The 18,756-nt window shown below is 46.0% G+C and overlaps 1 protein-coding gene across 6 annotated transcripts in view; it reads left to right on the forward strand.

Moving 5' to 3' along the window:
• The window catches only part of SEPTIN11 (septin 11), an 88,310-nt gene that overhangs the window by 39,291 nt on the left and 30,263 nt on the right, over positions 1–18,756 (forward strand). For all 6 annotated transcript variants that reach the window (XR_004283507.1, XM_032334662.1, XM_032334661.1 and 3 more), the window contains exons 2-3: positions 2,583–2,697; positions 12,230–12,425. Coding sequence is in view for 5 of the 6 variants with exons in the window: in XM_032334662.1 (XP_032190553.1) it covers positions 2,583–2,697; positions 12,230–12,425 (311 nt within the window). In the remaining variant the exon portion in view is untranslated. The remainder of the gene's footprint in view (positions 1–2,582; positions 2,698–12,229; positions 12,426–18,756) is intronic.

Consider the following 18,756-nt stretch of genomic DNA (forward strand, 5'->3'; position numbering starts at 1 on the left):
CTGAGAGTCCTTTCCAGATGCGTGGTAGTGGTCGAAGACATGATAATACATGAGATTCCCGAAGACTGCACCCATTGACTCAAAAGAGATCCTACACTTTTGCGGGGAGAGATGAAGGCAAGAAGCAGTAAACACGGTGACATAAAATTCTGGGCCGTAGGAATTCAGTTCAGCTGTTGTGTGTGACTTGGAGCCTCTACTTGCTTTTCCTACAGTGCTTTCTAGTTTTTAAACCTGCCGGTGAACCACAGGAGGGACTTCCTACTTCACTACTTCCAGTCGCATACTGATGGCCAGTGACCCTCCAGGTTCCTTTAACACTGGGCCGAGAATTAGGCTCAAATTATGGAATTTTAAAATGGCAATATGAAATGTACATACTTCATAGTCCAGAGTTAGAAGACTCTGAAGAAATACATTTAAATTTAAAAAACTTCAAGGCCAAACTGTTTTATAACCCTTCATTTCATATGTGGTTTTCAGTGGGTATAAAAATACTCAGTGGGTGCGTGGGTGGTTTCTCGTGTTTTGGAAATGGTGAGAATATGAGATGCTGTGCGTTGGGTTCTGGGATGAGAGCTATAATTACTGACTCTGATTCTGTCCCAGGATTGGCTCATGGGTGGGTATCTGTTTGATCTAAAAACCCAACCATGCAGAAGCCACAGTCATAAACTACTCTCGCTCCCCCACGGCCCCCCCGCTGCCCCTCCTCCCCCCGGAAAAGGAAAGAACTGTGGCGGCGACGAGGGTGGTGGCTCTTCCCTGCCTTGCCTCCTTTAGGCCGTTCGCTGGCGGTTTGGGTTAGAGCTGGAGGGCAGAGGGAGGCTGGTGGGCTGGCATCTCCCGGCCTGAGCACAGCAGCCACTAACAGCTGTGGTGGCAGGAGTTCTAAATAGAACCCAGACTCACTTTAGATCCTCCTCCCCCAAGTCTTGGAGGATGTGGTAAACACCCTAAAAATACCTGCTGTCTGAACCTTTGCGGTCTGGAAAAGGAAGGGGCAGGTGGTAGAATTAGGGCCGTGTGGTAGTGTGAGGAGGTGTGGCCAGCGACCAGGCCTGCTGCCCGTGGGGGCCCCTGTCCGTGGGGGCCTCCTGCCCGTGGGGGTCTGCTGCCCGTGGGGGCCCACCTCCCGTGGGGTCTGCTACCAAGCTGCTCGGGGAGCTGTCGCCCGCGCCATCCTGTTCAAGGATCAGTGCCTCCTCTTGAGTCTCCTATTCGCTGTTGGCAGGTTTCAAAGAAACTATTCATAGACCAGGCATCTGCTCTCTGTCCCATTGACCTCATACCTGCAGCGGCCACCATGGGACTCGGGCAGTGTGCCGGGTTTTAGTTGTATTTCACAGAATTAGAATTTTAGAGCGGCAAGGACCTTAGCCATTACATTGTTCGTGAAACGTTCCTTTAAACTCACTGTATCGAGGGAGGCCTTTTTCTCGGCCTAGATAGTGACCACAGGGATGTGAAAACGGAGTCTCGGTCTTCGACGATGAAGAGAAATCCCAGTCATCATTATGTAACGCAGAAGAAGGAATCCGATCTTTTTAAAAATATCGATGAAACGGTACTCTGCAAAACTTATTTTTTATGAAAAAAAAAAAAAGGGTTGTGGGACTCTTTTTCTTACTCAGACTTCAGTATTTTGAATACAAAGAACATTGGTAACTGAACCAGAAAGAACACCAGGAGTCTTGCTTTCAAGGGGACTTTGAATATCTAGATTAGTTTCAATATCTAGATATCAGTATCTGATTTCGATATCGGTAACCATGATGTTATAATGGAGGGACCATAGCTCACCTCTGTTTTCTTGGGAAAGGAGATTGTCACAGATGACCGCCCAGTACATCCGAGCGCATTCAGAGTCATGGAGGCAGTCAGAACCATTATAAAATAGCATAAATCACCCACATTTTTAAGTGTATGAGAACTCTCTTACCCCAGTCTCCTCCAGTAACTGGAGGAGGCCCAGTGAGTGTGGAGCCCATGCTGGGTGCTCTGGAGGCGGAAGCAAAGATGCCCCCAAACCCCGTAGAGCTGATGGTGGAGACAGGACCACTTCAAGCGCTGAGGAGTTTTAAATATGTTGCATTTATGGTAGTTACAGAACTTTTATAGTTGTAACAAGTATGTATCTTCCATTCTGAGGGTCTCAGAGTTCCTTTCTGTGTCTGGAAGAATGTTCTTATTTTATACTCTGGGTTGAAAGTAAATTGAAAGTTTTTCTTGAATTCTTGAAAAAACAACATCATGGTGGGTTTTTTATGTCACTTCATGCCTGTCTGCCAGGCTGGAAGCGGGTATTTCCCCGGACCAGTACACTTGGAAGCAGAAGTGAGATTCCTTGGGAGAGAGTCTGCTTTGGGAGTCTGTGTGGTTTTGTGGAAAGAGCGTGGCTTTGGGATTTTTAGTTGCTTCAGTTTGTAGATGGCAAGGAGGGTGTGGGTTTAGAGGGAATATTCTTTTTCGACGCATGTCAAGAAGAGACGCAGGGAGAGGGTCACAGCCACAACCACAGCGCGGGGTAACTCAGGTGGCATCATTGCTGAATTCTCAAACGTTTCCCTCTGAAATTCCAGAATGAAGAGCTTCGAAACTTGTCCCTTTCTGGACATGTCGGATTTGACAGTCTCCCGGACCAGCTGGTCAATAAGTCTACTTCTCAAGGATTCTGTTTCAACATCCTGTGTGTTGGTAAGTGACTCATCTCCGGCTGCTCAGCAAGGACTCTGATCCTGAAGTGTTGGCAGGTGACTGTCAGAGGGACACATTTCGGGGAAATAGGGGAATGGTACTTGTACTACTCTTCTTTCTCTCATTAGTAAGCCTGGGCAGTAATACACTGTGTATGTCGCAGAGTTACAAAGATTGGGACTTGTATGTGGTAAATGTTTCATGAACTTTGTGATGTTACTCAAATTGGTATTTTTATGTGTGTCACACTGTCAGGTGGTCAGTTCAGTGTTATTAAAACACTTACTTTCATTTTTGGTGGCATGAGGGACTTAGAGCCTGGCAAGACTATAGGAAGTTGAAAGAAGGGACTGACAGGAACACGCATAGAGGGAGCATTCAAAAGCATTTTTAGAATTTATTTCTCGGCTCTTTGACTACCGTACAATAGAAACCTCCACTGAAGTCTTTTTAGAGGTATAAAATCTGAAATTTCTCTAACTTCTATAATAAACCTAATGTTTATATTTTTGGTTTTTAGAGCAAAAGAATATAGAATTCTGTTTTATATCTGGAGTAAATTTTCTGCCTGAATTATAGATTAAATACACATTTAATCTTTAAATTGGAATCAAAAACTGACCTTTAGTGTTTTCCTGATAGATCAATGGAAAAAAATCCAAGACACTGGATTTATCTACCTCCTCAGTGTGTTTTATTCGTATCTTGCAGATGTCCGTTCATCTGGGCCTCTGGCCTTGGTGTTTTTCTTCTCTCTGGCCATATGCTTTTTAAAGGGAAGGCAGAAGAGATGGTGAGGAGGAAACCAGTAGTCTAAGTCTGTTGGTTTGAAGCAGAAATGCTGCTGGGAGCGGTGACGGCCTTCCCCTCACGGCCGCTCCCGGCGAGCGGCCAGGCTGCACGGCAGTGAAGTGGCTCGGGCTGCGTCATCTTGCCGTTGTCCTCTTGTCCTCCGGTGTGTGCTTGGGAGACCTCACCCTGAGACAGACCGGGAGGTTACGTGTGTGGGCACGTGGACCGTCCTTTGCCTGAGCTTGGCCGAATGTACCAGACTTCTGTTGTCCAAGTAAAATGAACTGAATTTTAAAAAGGTAGATGTTGAATATAAGAACCACCATTTTTAAAATGTTAGTTATTAGGGAAAGGGACAGATATTTTCTTTTTCAAAAAACCTGAACATATTAAATGTAGCCCCTGTACTGGGGGTTCGTTGGTAGAAAGCCACACTGACTTGTGCACTAGACCAGCTCACTCTGGCATTATGTCTTAAGCGTCAGGTAAGAGAAGGACTCGAGAGAAACATGACCAAAGCAGCCAGCTCTCTCGCATCCCCCTTTTCCCGACATGAGGCTGTTTAAAATTCAGCAGGGGAGCCCCCGAATGGCAGCTGGTTCTACAGAGTGGCATAAATGAGTTGTCCTTTCTCCGAGGGTAAATGCTTGTTGCAGAGCAGGGCCATTCTTCATTAGCGTAGCAATTTGTTGGCAGTTTGTTGATTTTCTATTGAAAAGTGCTCTGAATTATAGGCCAATTACTACTCTGGCTTCTCTTGCCTGCCTCCCCCAGCCCTGTCTCCAAGATCAGCTTCAAGAATACATGTAAGACTTAATGCCCCAGCCCCTGCAAGTAGGAAAAAGGCTTCTAGTGGGAGTGGGCTTGCTGGAAGGACCTGGTTTGAGCCGATGGGCGGTGTGCGGTGGGTGTGTTGGCTCCCTGGCTGACCCCGTGTATGTAGCACGATTATGAGGCTAGTTGGAATTCATCACAAGCCACATCCGCGCTGCCCGGATGGATTTGTAAAGCAGCTGCTATTCTGACTTCCGCGGGTAGGTGAGAATACCTATCATTATTAGATATTTATTCTGGGCTCGTTCTTAAACAGGTTTAAAATTAGTTTTTTGATTTAATTAAAACAATACATATGTATATTTTAATTAGGAGCTCTTCCCTGCCCCCTCCCCCTCCTGCCCTCAGTTCCATTCCATAGCGTAGCCCTGTGGAATCCTTCTGCAAATCTTAACATTTTTCTGTACTCAAAAAATATTTTTGGTGGCTTCAAACAACACTGGCTTATTATCTTATAGTTCTGTAGAAGTCCTACCAGGCTAAAATCCAGGCATCCACAGGGCTGAGTTTCTTTCCACAAGCTGTGGGGGAGTGTCCGTTGCCTTGCTGTTGCCAGCTTCTAGAGGCTGTCTGCATCCTTTGCTTGTGGACACTTTCCTCCATCTTCAAGGCCGGCAGTGTTGTGTTTCTCTCTGACTGTTTTTGTGTTAGGAAAGTTTCCACAGAGAATTCCAGAAATCCAGTTGAAACTAACTCAGTTAAGAGGCCTCCGCAGCTCCAAAACACACTGAAAGAGTCCTACACTGAATCGTGTAATTAAGACCAGCTGGCTCTGGGCATTCGCAGAGTCTTCTGGAGGCCGTGTCTGGTTCTTGGTCCTGCTTGCTTCTGCGGGGCCTCATGTGCGGGTAGCGGCGTCAGGTGGCTGGTGTGGCTCGCGGCAGCAGGTGCGGCTCGCGGCAGCAGGTGCTGGCCTAGCGGCCCCTGAGAACAACAGAGCCATTCCTGATGCGTCTCGCTGAACAGTCACAGACCAGGCCGGAGTCACATGCCTACGCGGGCTGGGATACGGGGTTAGTTCAGCATAAAACACCACAGGTGCCCTGTGAGGAAGAAGACGTGATGGGAGAGGAGGTTGGGCGTGGAGGAGACGCACACTGGGCAGATAAACAGCTCCGCACAGTTATGCAGGTGCTTCAGTGCTTTGGTTTTATACCAACACCAATGACATCACACTGTCCATATTCTTCTGCACTTTTTTTTTTTTTTTTTTTACGCTACAGTAAGTCCTGGCCGTTCCTCCATGCCGGTGTATCTAGCTGGCCAAGTTCGCTTCCATGACCCTTTGGAACCTGGTTGGAGCCCACATGAGCCCTTCGGGAGACCCGGGTCCCGGGGTCAGCATTAAACATTAAGCATACTTGTGCACAGAGGGCAGAACACATCAGATCCCTTTCCCACAAATAATTTTCAGCAAAATATCGATCAGAAAACAACTCTCACTGCCATCTGTCTGTCTATCTATCTATCTGTGTATATTATTTCAGTTCAAGTAGCCAACATAGAGTACATCATTAGGGTCAGATGTAGTGTTCAGTAACTTGTCAGTTGCGTCTAACGCCGAGGGCACTCACATCGCACGCCCTCCTTCATGCGCCTCACCCCATTATCCCAGCCCCCCAACCTCCACCCTCCAGCCACCCTTCTGTAGTTAAAAGAGTCTCTCGTGGTGTTTCTCCCTCTCTCATGACTTCCCATTCAGTTTGCCTCCCTTCCCCTATGGTCCTCTGTGCTGTTTCTTAGGTTCCACCTAGGAAGGAAGTCCTGGGATGATCGTCTTTCTCTGATTGGCTGCTTTAGCTCAGCATAATACCCTTCAGTTCCATTCACAACGGTCCATCTATTTTTAAAGTCAGAGTCTGTGGAAAAGTATTCTATTTGATCAAAATATTTGACAGCCACTTAGAGGAGTAGGTGTCATTTAATTTAAGTATATCCATGGTACTTTCCACCTTGTCACTCTACTGTCCTTACGTATTTTTTATTTAACACACTATGCACGTGTGTGCTATTTAAAGCATCATTACTTTATTTTCATGTGATAAATATGGGAGGGAAATGAGAATTTTAAGAAGAGAGTTACGATCCTAGTAAGGAAACGGATCGTGTTTAACAAGAAAGCCTTGAATTTTAATTTTATTTTGTAGCAAGAGCTTTTAGGTTGCGAAGAGGGGAAACAAACCAGGGCCGTGATTCATCCTGGCATGAGCTAGTGGTAGAGGCCACGAGTTCAGTGTCTGGTATCAGAACCCATACCTGCTGAATCCTGAAACGAAGTGTGATAAAGAGGGGAGGAGTGTTCGCTTAATACGGAAGGAAACTCTTTTGGTGTTAAATTGGATGCCAGACCCCCACCTCTCTCCTGCTGATGACATACTAAATCACCCCTAAAGCTGTACTTTTTTTACATAAAGCCTTTTCTTACCGTGCTGTAGTTCTCTAGGGAATCAGAATTATTCAACCTTTCTTCACAATTTTAAATTCATGTACCTTACTCATTTTCCAAAATGGCATTAACTCTGTGAGAACCTTCAACATCGATCCAGAAGTATGTAAGTTCTTTGAGTATATACACAGACGGATAAAACACTGTAACATCCCTGCGTTTGAAGAGCCACCGGTTCAGTAGGGTCAAAGTCAATTAATAATACATCTGGAAGATAGAAATCTTCCTTGTAAACCCACCACAGTTGTTTTGAGAGAATGACAGGAGTAGAAAACATGCAAGTTTAAGATCTTTATGGCCAAGACTGTAGTATGAACATAAACTGTGGAATTTTACACTTAAATCTTTTTTTCTCAAGAATTTTATTAAAATTTTTTTTATTTGGGTGTGGCTGACACATGTTACATTAGCTTCAGGTGTGCATTTGTATCCCATACTGCTTTTCCAGGAAAGGATATGAAATGATTTACAGGGTGAAGTGAATGAGTAAATGAATAAAGATAAAATTAACTCCAGAAAATACAGAGAAGCCAGGACAAGTCAGAGCTAAAGCTATCAGGTCAGTCTGGAGCAGTTCCTTCAGGGGTGGACTTGCCTCTCAGCCCGCGGTCAGAGCATGGAGTGAATCCGTTCACCCAAAAGATACTCACTGAGCACATACTACATGTCAGACGTCAGCTAAAAGTTGAACGATGACAGATTTATGGTATGTGTAAAGTGAAAACAAAACAGTTGCTCCAGATGAAACGGTTTCGTCTAGAAACATCTCCCCCGGGGATTCTCAGCAGAGATGCGCTCCATGTCACTGCAGTTAGGTCTAGATCTCTAAAACCCCCAGATCGGTGCAGTTGACCACACAGTGACAAGGGTCACACGCTGCGCTTTCACGCCCCTCACTCAGGCTGGTGGCACTAGACAAAGCTCGTATCATCGAAGGTGATTTGATGGAGTTAAAACAACACAGCTTAGGAGCAGAGCTCTCTGATTATCCGGCTTCATTCTAGAATAAGATTCTGGAATATTTAGAGGAGGCAGGCCGACCTTCATGCACAATTACTTGGATAATTAAGTTGCCAGACCTGGCAGTCAGTAAAAGATGCTGAATCATGGATTGGCTTTTTGATCAATCTACAATTACTTTCTAATTAAATGTAATCCTGCTGGGTCTTTTTTTCTTTTTTCTTAATTTCTTCCTCCCTCCTTCCTTCTCTTTCTTTCTTTCTCACACACTGTCTCTCTCTCTCCTCTTCTTCTTCTTCTTCTTCTTCTTCTTCTTTTTATTTTAACGTCCAGCTTAGAGCTTGTGGTTTAAATAAGCCTGTGAATAGAATGGAAGAGTTAGAGTTGGACTGGGATGTGGGTGTCCTGTCCACCAGGCTTGGCAGGAGCAAAAGAAGCAGAAGCTCCAGATAGAACTTGAAGAGCAAATCTCTGCTGTAACAACGGAATGTTCAGGCAGATGTGTTTATAACAGAACAAACAACAAACGCCAAAAAGTCTACCCAAACGGCAAATCTCAGTATAAATGATCATCATGATCATTTTTTTCCTTCAGTTAACTTTTGATGAATGCCTGTGTTGAGCCAGATACTCCACTAGGGAGTTCGAGAAATGCTTCAGAGCTGGTGTTAGTCATTTATTTTCTCAAAATATTGTTGTGGTTGTTGGGTTTGAATCCAAACTTACTAGGCTTTCTGTTACTCAGTTAGAATGAAGCCTTTTTGCTCTTTTGGGTGGCTCAGAATTCTAGAAGATGCCCTACTTTCTGAGGATAGAGAGAGGCCTGACGAATGATGGACTCCAAACTCCCCTCATTCTGTAATTCCTTGTTCCAAAATTTGTCATTCCTTCTCAACTGCCTTTGGTGAATCACACTGCTGCGAGAGTAGCTGTGTCTAATTATGGCCCTTAAAAGCACAGAGCATAGAAATGGAAAGCAGAGCACTCTGAAATTTAGAGGAACAGTGGTTTTTCCAAGCCATTGATCAGCCCTGTGCTATAAGTAGTGCCTGGAAAGCTAATTGTTCATTTGTTCATAATTTCCACCTTAATGTAAATGATAATTAAAATTACCTTGCCTTACCAAAAAAAAAAAAAAAAAAGCACAGTATTCCTGATTCACATGGGCTTAACGAATTCTCAGCCTAGTAAAATGGATTGGGCATTTCAGTCTTGTCTAGGTAACCTGGGATCCTTACCATGTAAATTGAAGTCTTCATTGCTGTTCGCAGGGTCACTGTGTACTGAGGGACACTTTAACCTTGTGCAGAGACCTTTCTAAAATAGTTCTGCTGCTGTTCCTTTGTCTGTGTTCTGAAAATGGGTAAATCTGGAAGAGAACTTTGTGGCACTTGAGAAAGTTACAAATGTAGCAGACACGGAAAATGACTCTGGTGCCGTCAGCATTGAATTGCCTACAGATTCTAAGTGTCAGAGAGCTAGAGCTCTGTTTGTTTCTGTGTCCATTACAAAGTAACTTTGTTTTGCTCAAGGTTCTTTTGTTAAGCCATGAATCACAGATATCAGCTGTTGGCTCTATCCCATTAGGAAGCTAGACTAGTTTAGATATCTTTTATTGATGGGCTTTTTTTTTTTTTTTTTAAGATTTTATTCATTTGAGAGAGAGCACGGGGACCGGGTGGGAAGGGGTTGGCAAAGGGAGAGGAAGAAACAGACTCTCCCCACTGAGCTGGGGTGGGGTGGGGGCTCCATCCCAGGACGCAGAGATCATGACCTGAGCTGAAGGCAGATGCTTGACCATCTGAGCCACCCAGATGCCCTTTGCTGAGCTTTTTAATAAGAACATCCAGGAAAATAAGGAGAACCGGAAACAGCCTCAGCAGTTACATATCCAGACTTGGCAGAGATCTGGAACGACAGTCAGGATATTACAGAGGCTCAGTCAGTGTCAGTTGTCCGTTTTTATTCATCATTTTGTCCCCAGCACCCATGCTCATCACAGAGGATGTACTTAAATTTTATTAATGAGTACATTTCAGGTACTAACCTCTACTGTGTCTCTTCCCCCTGTATTCCCTGCTGAGGGTCGATCAGCAACACATCTTCTATTTCCCTACAGTCTTTTCTGCCTCAGGGCCTCTGCCTCTGCCTCACTTCCCTCTGCGTGCCTTTTCTTTTCCATGCTGTTGCTTTGTGTGTGGGTTGTGTATCTCTCATTCAGACCCCCCACGGGAGAAGTTCTGATTGGACGGACAGGCCACTAGTGTGGAGCACTTTCTTGGAGCACAGTGACCAGGCTGCTGCGGTGCTTCCGGGGACTAGTCCTGGTCCCGTTACCTGTGGTCACAGGGTATGGTCTTGCTCCTGAGAGAAATGTGGTTATGGCAGACACTTAGAATGTTGTTCTGTAATGTTGAAGTACAGTCTGCTGTTCCGTCACATTCCAGGTCAGGTTCCGAGCAACAGCGGGAGAACACCGTGTCAAGCTAATTCGTTGTCGTGGTCCCAGAGAGTGGCATGGAGCTCGGCACGTTGTAGGCACTGGAAAAAGTACTGGCTGAGTGAGGCCTGGCGGAGGAGGACATTCTTTGAGCTTAGGTGTATCAGGGGCCTGTCTAATGGGAAAGGTTAGAGAATGAGGCAGATGTACTTACACAGTTTCATTCCAGGCAGTGGTAAGACACAATAAAGCTTCTAAGGAGAGAAGCTCAGATCCAGGAACGCTCCAGCCTCCTTCAGTTTCCCGTGGCGCTGGGAAGTAATGAGTGTCACAGGGGTGCCTGGGAGGCTCAGTGGGTTAAGCCTCTGCCTTGGCTCAGGTCATGGGCTCAGGGTCCTGGGATCGAGCCCCGCATCGGGGGCTCTGCTCAGCGGGAAGCCTGTTTCCTCCTCTCTCTCTGCCTGCCTCTCTGCCTACTTGTGATCTCTCTCTGTCAAATAAATAAATAAAATCTTCCCCCCAAAAAAGAAAGTAATGGGTGTTACAGAAGCTCTGATTGGTAAGTGAAAAGTGGATTCTGTCACACAGTGGGACAGTTGCTTTTTTAAAGCTACAAATCCCAGAGCTCTTTTTCCCATAGAATTGTCACCGTCCTAAAAGTCTTCACAGCAACCCTTTAGAAGAGGAACCTCATGGGGTTTGGATTTGTTGGAAGAGTTGCAACATGTTGGCATGTTTAAAGTGAACCGAAAGTGTAATTGGGAAATATTCCAGATTGGAAAACTAAAGGCATTCTTACGGATCCTGCCTCTCGATTTCTGCCTCCCTCTTCTACCATCGCACTCGGTTGCCACCGCCACCACCAAAGCGTAGGTTCTTCCTCCTTGCCAGCCGCTTTTAACTCGACATAAGCATTAGCATTAGGAGTCTTGCTTGGTACTGTTTGAAGGCCTGGCTGACGTGCTTGCTGAGCATTTGGGGTCCGCATTTGCTTAGGGGGGCGGCCTGGGGTCCCTGCCGCTCGCGTTCACACGCGTCGGGGCTTCAGTAAACGCCGAGGGGAGTTCTCGATGCGAATTAACAAGGCCCTTGTTGCGGGCTTTTTCGCCTCATAAACTTTCATCATCGCAGATTTCACCCGGAACCTGGAAGAGCTGCCGAGTAAATGTTCTTCCGTCTTGACTCCAGTCGTAGGGAAGGGAACATGGGAGTGATAAGGAGGCGTCACGCAGACGTGTCCCTGTGACCGGAAAACACGAGGCGTGGGTTTTCTCTCTAATAGGAAAGTCGAGACGTTGTGTTTGTTGAGTGGCGGTGTTAGAACCACGCAAAACTTAGGTGGAGTCCGTGGCTCTGCCACAGAACAGTGTGACTTCAGGCAAGTTCCTTAAACTCACCAGGCCTTACCTGCCCCATCTGTGAAATGGAGGGGACAGGAGCGCCTGTTTCGTGGGGGGTTGTAGTAGCATTTAAATGTGGTAATGCATTGGAAGCCCTTGCCCTGGGGCCTGTCACAGAGTAAGCCCTCGGTGACTTCAGCTGGTCTTCTGGGGCCGCTGTCACTGTCACGAGTGTTGTCTTGGAAATGTAATTCTGTTCAGCAGCATTAGATAGTGTCAGATCATTTGATGACTTCACGTAATGTAAATGAGATTGGTCTTTTTCCCCTGGTAGCAGAAACAAATAATATAGTATTTTTAAAAGTAAGGTAATTTTACACACCAGTATTTAGGAGAGGAAGACGTACAGTTTATGTCTTTATAATGTGTAAGCTGCCACAGGCAAGCTTACAGGTTCTTTTTCTCTGTCCAGAGGTTAAGAAGAGCATCTTGATCTGTAAGTGCAAGATCTTTTATGGTAAATGGTTCCTGGAATTCATTAAGGCCTTTCTAGGGAGGTCTTCGATAGCTTACACATGGAAAGAACTACCTTTTCATAATGGAATTTCTGGTGATACTTTTATGAAAATTTTACAAATATGAGTGAGAATTTTCTGATGAATTCAACTGATGTCTGAGAGGCACTGACAGATTCTGTCCTGTCTCCCTTGTGGTCATCAGGTGAGACGGGCATTGGCAAATCCACGTTAATGGACACTTTATTCAACACCAAATTTGAAAGTGACCCAGCCACGCACAACGAACCAGGTGTCCGGTTAAAAGCCAGAAGTTATGAGCTTCAGGAAAGCAACGTACGGCTGAAGTTAACCATCGTGGACACCGTGGGATTTGGAGACCAGATAAATAAAGACGACAGGTACATCTTGGGGTTTCGTGGGGATATGGATGGACCAGGAGATAGCAGGGCCTGTCCTGGGTACATTCAAAGGCTAAATGTTCCCTAGTTACGGGGCTGGTCTTCTGTTACCTAATAGAAAAGACATTCTTGTTCTCTGAGAAATTTTCTTAGAATGTTCTTCCCTGAGGTCTGGACCAGACAGCGTAGTCGGCTCCAGCTGGTCTAAGGGGAAAAAAAAAGCTTAACGGCGTTTTTCCTGGAGGGTCATGGAACTAGATTTGGGGGCTTTCCCAGCAGGAAAAGCAGTCTAGAGAAACACGCAGTGGTTTTACAGGACAATAGGCAGACGCCGCTGCCACCAGTCACCTCATATAATTTGGCACCCGTGGCACGGCAGGACGGTCTCCAGAACCACCAGTTCAGTCTCGGATAACCGAGTGCCTTCACCGTCACTCGCAAGGAGAACAGGTGTGGCCTGCGTGTGGCCTCGGTGGTGGGTTTCTCGCTCCCTGCGTCCAGGTCTCGTGTGGCTGCCTCTGCTTGTAGAAACCAAACCGCTTCTAGAACACCAGCCCTGAGACCTTGGGAAATGTGGTTTTTGTTTTTGTTTTTTGCCACTCTGCAAAATAAGAAGGCGTTAAAGAGGAGAAGAATGTGGAATGAGCGTCTGCCGTGCTCTCTTAGTCCCTGAGGCGGACTGGGATATTTGACTTAATCCCCAAATTCTTACAGATTTCAGTGAAAGCTGAGAGTTGATGAGAAATCCTCTGTGAGAAGCCACGCCCCAGGATTTAGGAGACCTGGATTGTAGCCTGGGTTCTGCCAGTGACAGCGATGGGACCGTGGCAGTTTGTCTCACTTTAAGGGCGCGTCACTGGGCGTGTGATACCGTGTATAGTCCTGCTCTTCGGCAGAGGCCTGAGGACGGACACTGGGACGGGGCGTGGTCATAAGGGGGTCATCCTGCACTTTGAAGTCCTTGGTCAAAGTGGTACCAGCTCCTAAAACCTCAAAGTGCAGAAAGCATTTTAATAGCAGATCTGTTGAAAAAAGTCTTGATTTCCAGGTGTGACTAGATCTTGCCGTTGAGGGGAGTGCTTGGTGTGAGGCACTGTGCGTCCTTCTGAGGTGTGTGAGGCTTCCTCGAGGCCTGTGGAGGGGTGGGCAGCCTGCGGGTGCAGAGCTGCCCGGTCGAGTCTGAATGACTGTGGTTTCAGTCCAGCCTGATGAGGAATGTAGGTCGACTGGGTTAAACTCGCCCTCTCTCTCCAGTGGGGTTTGTTAAGCTAATGAAGTCATGGATCCAGTAAAGTATACTTGTGAAAGAAAGGACGTGTTTAACCTGATGAAGAAAGAAAGTATTTTCTAAGAATTGTGTTCCACTAGTTTGTACGTAGAAAGGGGCTGCCACCTGCAAGCGCGTCTTACGTGGGAACCCGTTCACGTAAACTTGAAGGTATAATTATAAAATAATACAGTTGGTTTTTAGTTTGATGAAGCACATACTCAATTTATAAAGCCGAGGAAGTTTGGCTCTTCTCTGTGAGTTGCTGTACGCCTTTATCTGAGGGAAGCCATTAATCTTGAAACTGGTGCTCCAGCGATACGTCAGCCTCCGTCCCCGGATACTGTTCCCACTTCTCGAGATCATCCTCCTCTTCGTCATTCTTAACACCAGATGTCTTACGACTATTTTAAATATGGTGCTCATTTTCAGAAGAATTAGAGAAAGTTAAAATTGTCCCAGTTCCAAAGAGGATTTTAGAAGGGGGCTTCCAGAGACATTTTTGTGCAGAGACATTAAGGGAATAAAACACCAAATCAGTGAGATACGTTTACTTAGGGCTCGGAAATTTTATTAGTACCAGGGTTTATTTTTTCTTTCTTTCTTTTTTAAATTTTCCTCAGAACTGTGTATATTATATGCGTATGTTTTGTAAAGAGGAACTTGAACTATTTTAGTCTAGAATGTGTATTGCCTAGAGATACTTTAACTATCTCAATATGTATGAGCACCACAGTAATTAGGAAGAAATATTTAATTCATTCTCTAGCTGAGCTCCATTTTATCTATAGAGCAGTTTAAATGTTCTTCAGTAAACATTGTCCTATAATAACAGCAGTGATTGTTAGATGTAGTGAGAAGGATTTCATCCCGCATCTGGTCAAGATGAACTGTCTGTACATTGTGTCGGGTGGGGGACAGTAAGCCCAGACCCTGCAGCTGAGCTGCTGCTCTTAATTGATGGCCTCAGTGCCAGAGAATGATGGAGAGGTTCCCGCCTGAAGGCTGTTTGTAACGCCAAGTGAAACAGAGGAAGCGGAGGCCTTGGCAACAGCAACAAGAGCACAGGTGCATTTTGGGGCCGGGGAGAGAGCCGGGCTTCCCTGTCGTGGGGCCATCACCGTGTGCTCCGAGCGAGCCTTGTCTCCGACTCTCCAGCCCGCACGGGTTTCTCCCCAGGGTTGGAGGATGTCATGCTTGTGCACCCCCTGACCGGAAGGCAGTAATCGGACCTTCCGGCAGAAATGAGAAGAGTCTTCCAGCATCTTTCTGCTCAGACTCCGTGTGCTCTTCCCCGCTTAGAGTCACAGCCTCCGTGGCTGCACGACTTGCGTCCCCCCGAGTGGGGGTTGGCCTTCAGCCTGCTGGTTTGCACGGGCCAGCACGGACAGCGAGTGGCTACTGTGATACCGATTCTCACGTGTGCAGCTGGAGGCCTCTTTAAGAAATGAACTGACTCATTTGGGTCAAATAATAGTTTCCAAGGAGATTTAGAAGAGAGGAAGTGTGATATTAACCTAACCTAGATACCAAATATTTTTTTTCTTCTGAAATTTCTTGACAGCTGTTGCATAACCTCTTTAAATGGCATTTGGAACTCTGTGCCCCAGAAGGCATTGTTGACACTGTTGACTCTAAACCCAAATGACTATTGTTTAAAAAAATTTTTTTTTTTTTCGGACAGTCTGCTTCCATAAAAGAACTGGAAGTGGGGCGCCTGGGTGGCTCAGTGGGTTAAGCCTCTGCCTTCGGCTCAGGTCATGATCTCAGGGTCCTGGGATCGAGCCCCGCATCGGGCTCTCTGCTCAGCAGGGAGCCTGCTTCCCCCTCTCTCTGCCTACTTGTGACCTCTCTCTCTCTGTGTGTGTCAAATAAATAAAATCTTTAAAAAAAAAAAAAAAACCTGGCAGTGAGGTATGCATTTTTGCATTGATATGTAACCATATGGGAAGCAATGTGTTGTTTCTCTAAACCCGTGATTATTTTTACTACTTTGGGGATGAGGCAAGCTTTTCGGCCATGAGAAGCTTCTCGCGGGACTTCGAGAATGTCCCGGCGTGTTTATGTAGGCTTCAGTCATGTCTGCGTTCCTGCACGAGTGTCTGCCTGGGACAGAGCTGGCTAGAAGGAGACAGGAAGAGAGATCTGGTAAGGTTTCCTGTTGTGCTGAATGGCAGGATTAACTCTTCGTGGTTAAGGCCTTCTTCGTGTTTCTGTCTATATTCCTCAGTTGAGAAGGGAAGGGGTCTAGAGAAGAAGGTAAACCAAGTTTTGTGGTAGAGCTGGAAATAATTCACCTGCCCCACATTTGGGAAATGGGAGATAGAGTGTCAGTGGTGTATCCTGACTGTAATGGTGGTCGACCAGCCCTGAGGGGCACGAATAATGGAAACCCGCAGACTCCACATCTTCGTGTCAGAGTTATAAAATGGTAGCCAAGTGGACCCTCTGGTCTCTAATTTCTGTTTTTACCACACTTTCTGATGGAGGTAGTTGAGAGCTAAGGAAAACTAACTGCCAGCAAGGCAGAGAAAAACGAGATGGTAGGTGTCTGCCCACATGTAAAGTGGGGAGTCGGCCCCTGAGCTGTGGTGTTGGTTCTTCTGCAAGAATGATCAGTGGGTAGCTGGGGTGGGTAGAAAATACTGTATAAAATATTTTTTCCCATCAGTTTCAGGGTCAGCCTCTGTATTTTATTGTGAATTTTGTGGCTGGAGGTGAATTGGAAAAATGAGTTATGGGTAAGAAGGACTATCCCCATGCCTTAAAAGGAGACGATGTGACAGTGTAAGGACTAGATTCTGTTTGCCGTCCTCCACTGTCCTCTGCATGGCAGGACTACAATCCAGAGGAGTTGAAATTGGCCAAACAGAAAATAAATCGGTGTCCCTTCTGTAAGAATGGGAATTAGCAAAAGGCAGAATTGGGGTTAAACTTCCTTATCTTTGTGACGGTGAATGTCGATCAGAAGTGAAAAGGAGTAGGAGGAGAGGGGCCGGTCGTTTGTTTAAAGGATGGTGAAGGGGAGTGTAAAACTGCTGGCTGACTTAAACACAGGGAAGAGTGATTTTAATAAATAGTTCTCCTGGAATACATTTCTTTTAACTTGTTGTAATGGTAAGAAGTTAAAGTTGGTGACATTTCTTGCTTGACTCTCTGTGTGGGCGCCCTTCACCAAGCGAAGGAATCCAGGGAAGTGTGGGTTTGGGGCCAAGGGAGGAGTCGCGTGTTGGACACGTTTAGTTAGAAGAGCCGATGGAGGTACCTCTTCAGCAGCTGGATGGATGGGCTGAACCTCAAGTGAGAGATCTGGGCTACTAGCAGAGGTTTACGAATTCTCAGCACTTAGATGGTGAGTAAAACCCAGGAATAAGTGGGATTTTTCAGGGAGCTCATGTAAAGGGAAGAGGAGGAGATTGGAAGATTAGCCGGAACTCCCCGGAGGGCACAGCAGAAGGAAACCCAGGATGTAAGAGAACAGAAGGTTTCTTGGGCTCTATAGACTCCAGGGCAGAGAGCGTCCCTCACTGGAAAAGGGGAGATGTTATGCCTCCCATAGTCTTGGAGGATCAGAATCAACACCAGCGGCAAGAGGGAAATTAATAGAAAGCAGAAACATACTGGGAGCGCTGCTGGGGGGAGGTGCTGAGAAGCTCAAAATCAGGAACCCATGAGGCAGGAAGGAGCAATTGCTTTCGAGCTGCTTTCTTTCCTTTCCTAAGAGGACGTTGGGGAAAGATCCCCCGTTCCCCAAACGCGTGACTCAGTGTCCGGAGACGGAAGCATCAGGCCTCGTACGGGCCCAGGTGGACCTCCGCGGCGTGGCTGGTCCACTTCCTGCAGGGCACCGGCCCAGCAGCAGAATGGTTCCCCGGGTGCTGCGTGCGGGTAGGGTTCCTTTTCCCCCTTCTCTTTCTGAAAAGTCAGGCTGGCTTTTCTCTTATTTGTTACTGTTTTTTATTATATTACTGTGAAATAGTTACATCTTACTCTTCTGTGCTAGTGCTTTACACACACCAGCTTATTTGTAACAGGAGCTCTCTGGTAACAGATGCTTCTTTGCCCTTGATTTACCTTTGAGGAAATCGAGACACGGAGGGGTTTAGTAACTTGCTCCAAGTCACATACATACTCGGTTGTGGAGTTGGGATTGGTTTGGCTTGAATCCATGCTACTAACCACTATCCTATAATTCACATGATTAATATTGTTACTTTATACCTGCCAGTGTTTTAACGTGGAAAACAGAGAAGGAACTTACACTTGCTCATTTTTTCTATTAGATTTTATTGGGATTTCTGTTGTTATATTTAGAACCTTATCATTACAGAGGCATATTCTGTTTTTTCTTTAAACCACTAGAGGTTTTGTCTGCTCACATTGAATCAGCGGACTGTGATGAATCACCGAGGAAAAATACCAAAAAAACTTCCTTTTCTGAGTGCTTCCAGTGTTTGGTTGTAAATGTGCTTTGTTTTGTTCGTTCGCTCATTCTTTCCGGTATCTGCTGTCATCCGCATTATCCAAGATTTCTAGTTCCCTTTCACGGACTTCAATTTAGTATATGAGTCAGGAGACCGGAGTGTTGAAAGGTCTTTCTTTCTTTCTTTTTTTTCTTTTTTAAGATTTTATTTTTATTTATTTGAGACAGAGTGAGAGCATGGGAGGGAAGACGGTCAGAGGGAGAAGCAGACTCCCCACAGAGCTGGGATCCCGATGCGGGACTTGATCCTGGGACCCCGGGATCACGACCTGAGCCGAAAGGCAGTTGCTTAACCAGCTGAGCTACCCAGGGGCCTGGGTTTTTATTTTTCAGCAAGGTGGCTAAGTTTGGGGAGAATGAACCCATTGTGTTCCCAGGAGACCCATCTCCTTGCGGCTAATGCTGACTTCTGAGGGGTCCCCTGCGGACCTGAAAGTTTACAGCTTTTCCAGTGACCCACTGAAGGTACTGCTGAGCCCCTGCAGAAATCTGGTGTATGGAACGCATATTCCCAAGGTGCCATCCGTGATTATGGTCAGTTAATAGGACCATACGTAGTCATTCAAAACAGATTTGAATTG

Source organism: Mustela erminea, chromosome 2 (assembly GCF_009829155.1).
Source record: "Mustela erminea isolate mMusErm1 chromosome 2, mMusErm1.Pri, whole genome shotgun sequence".
In the NCBI taxonomy this organism is placed as follows: Eukaryota; Metazoa; Chordata; class Mammalia; order Carnivora; family Mustelidae; genus Mustela; species Mustela erminea.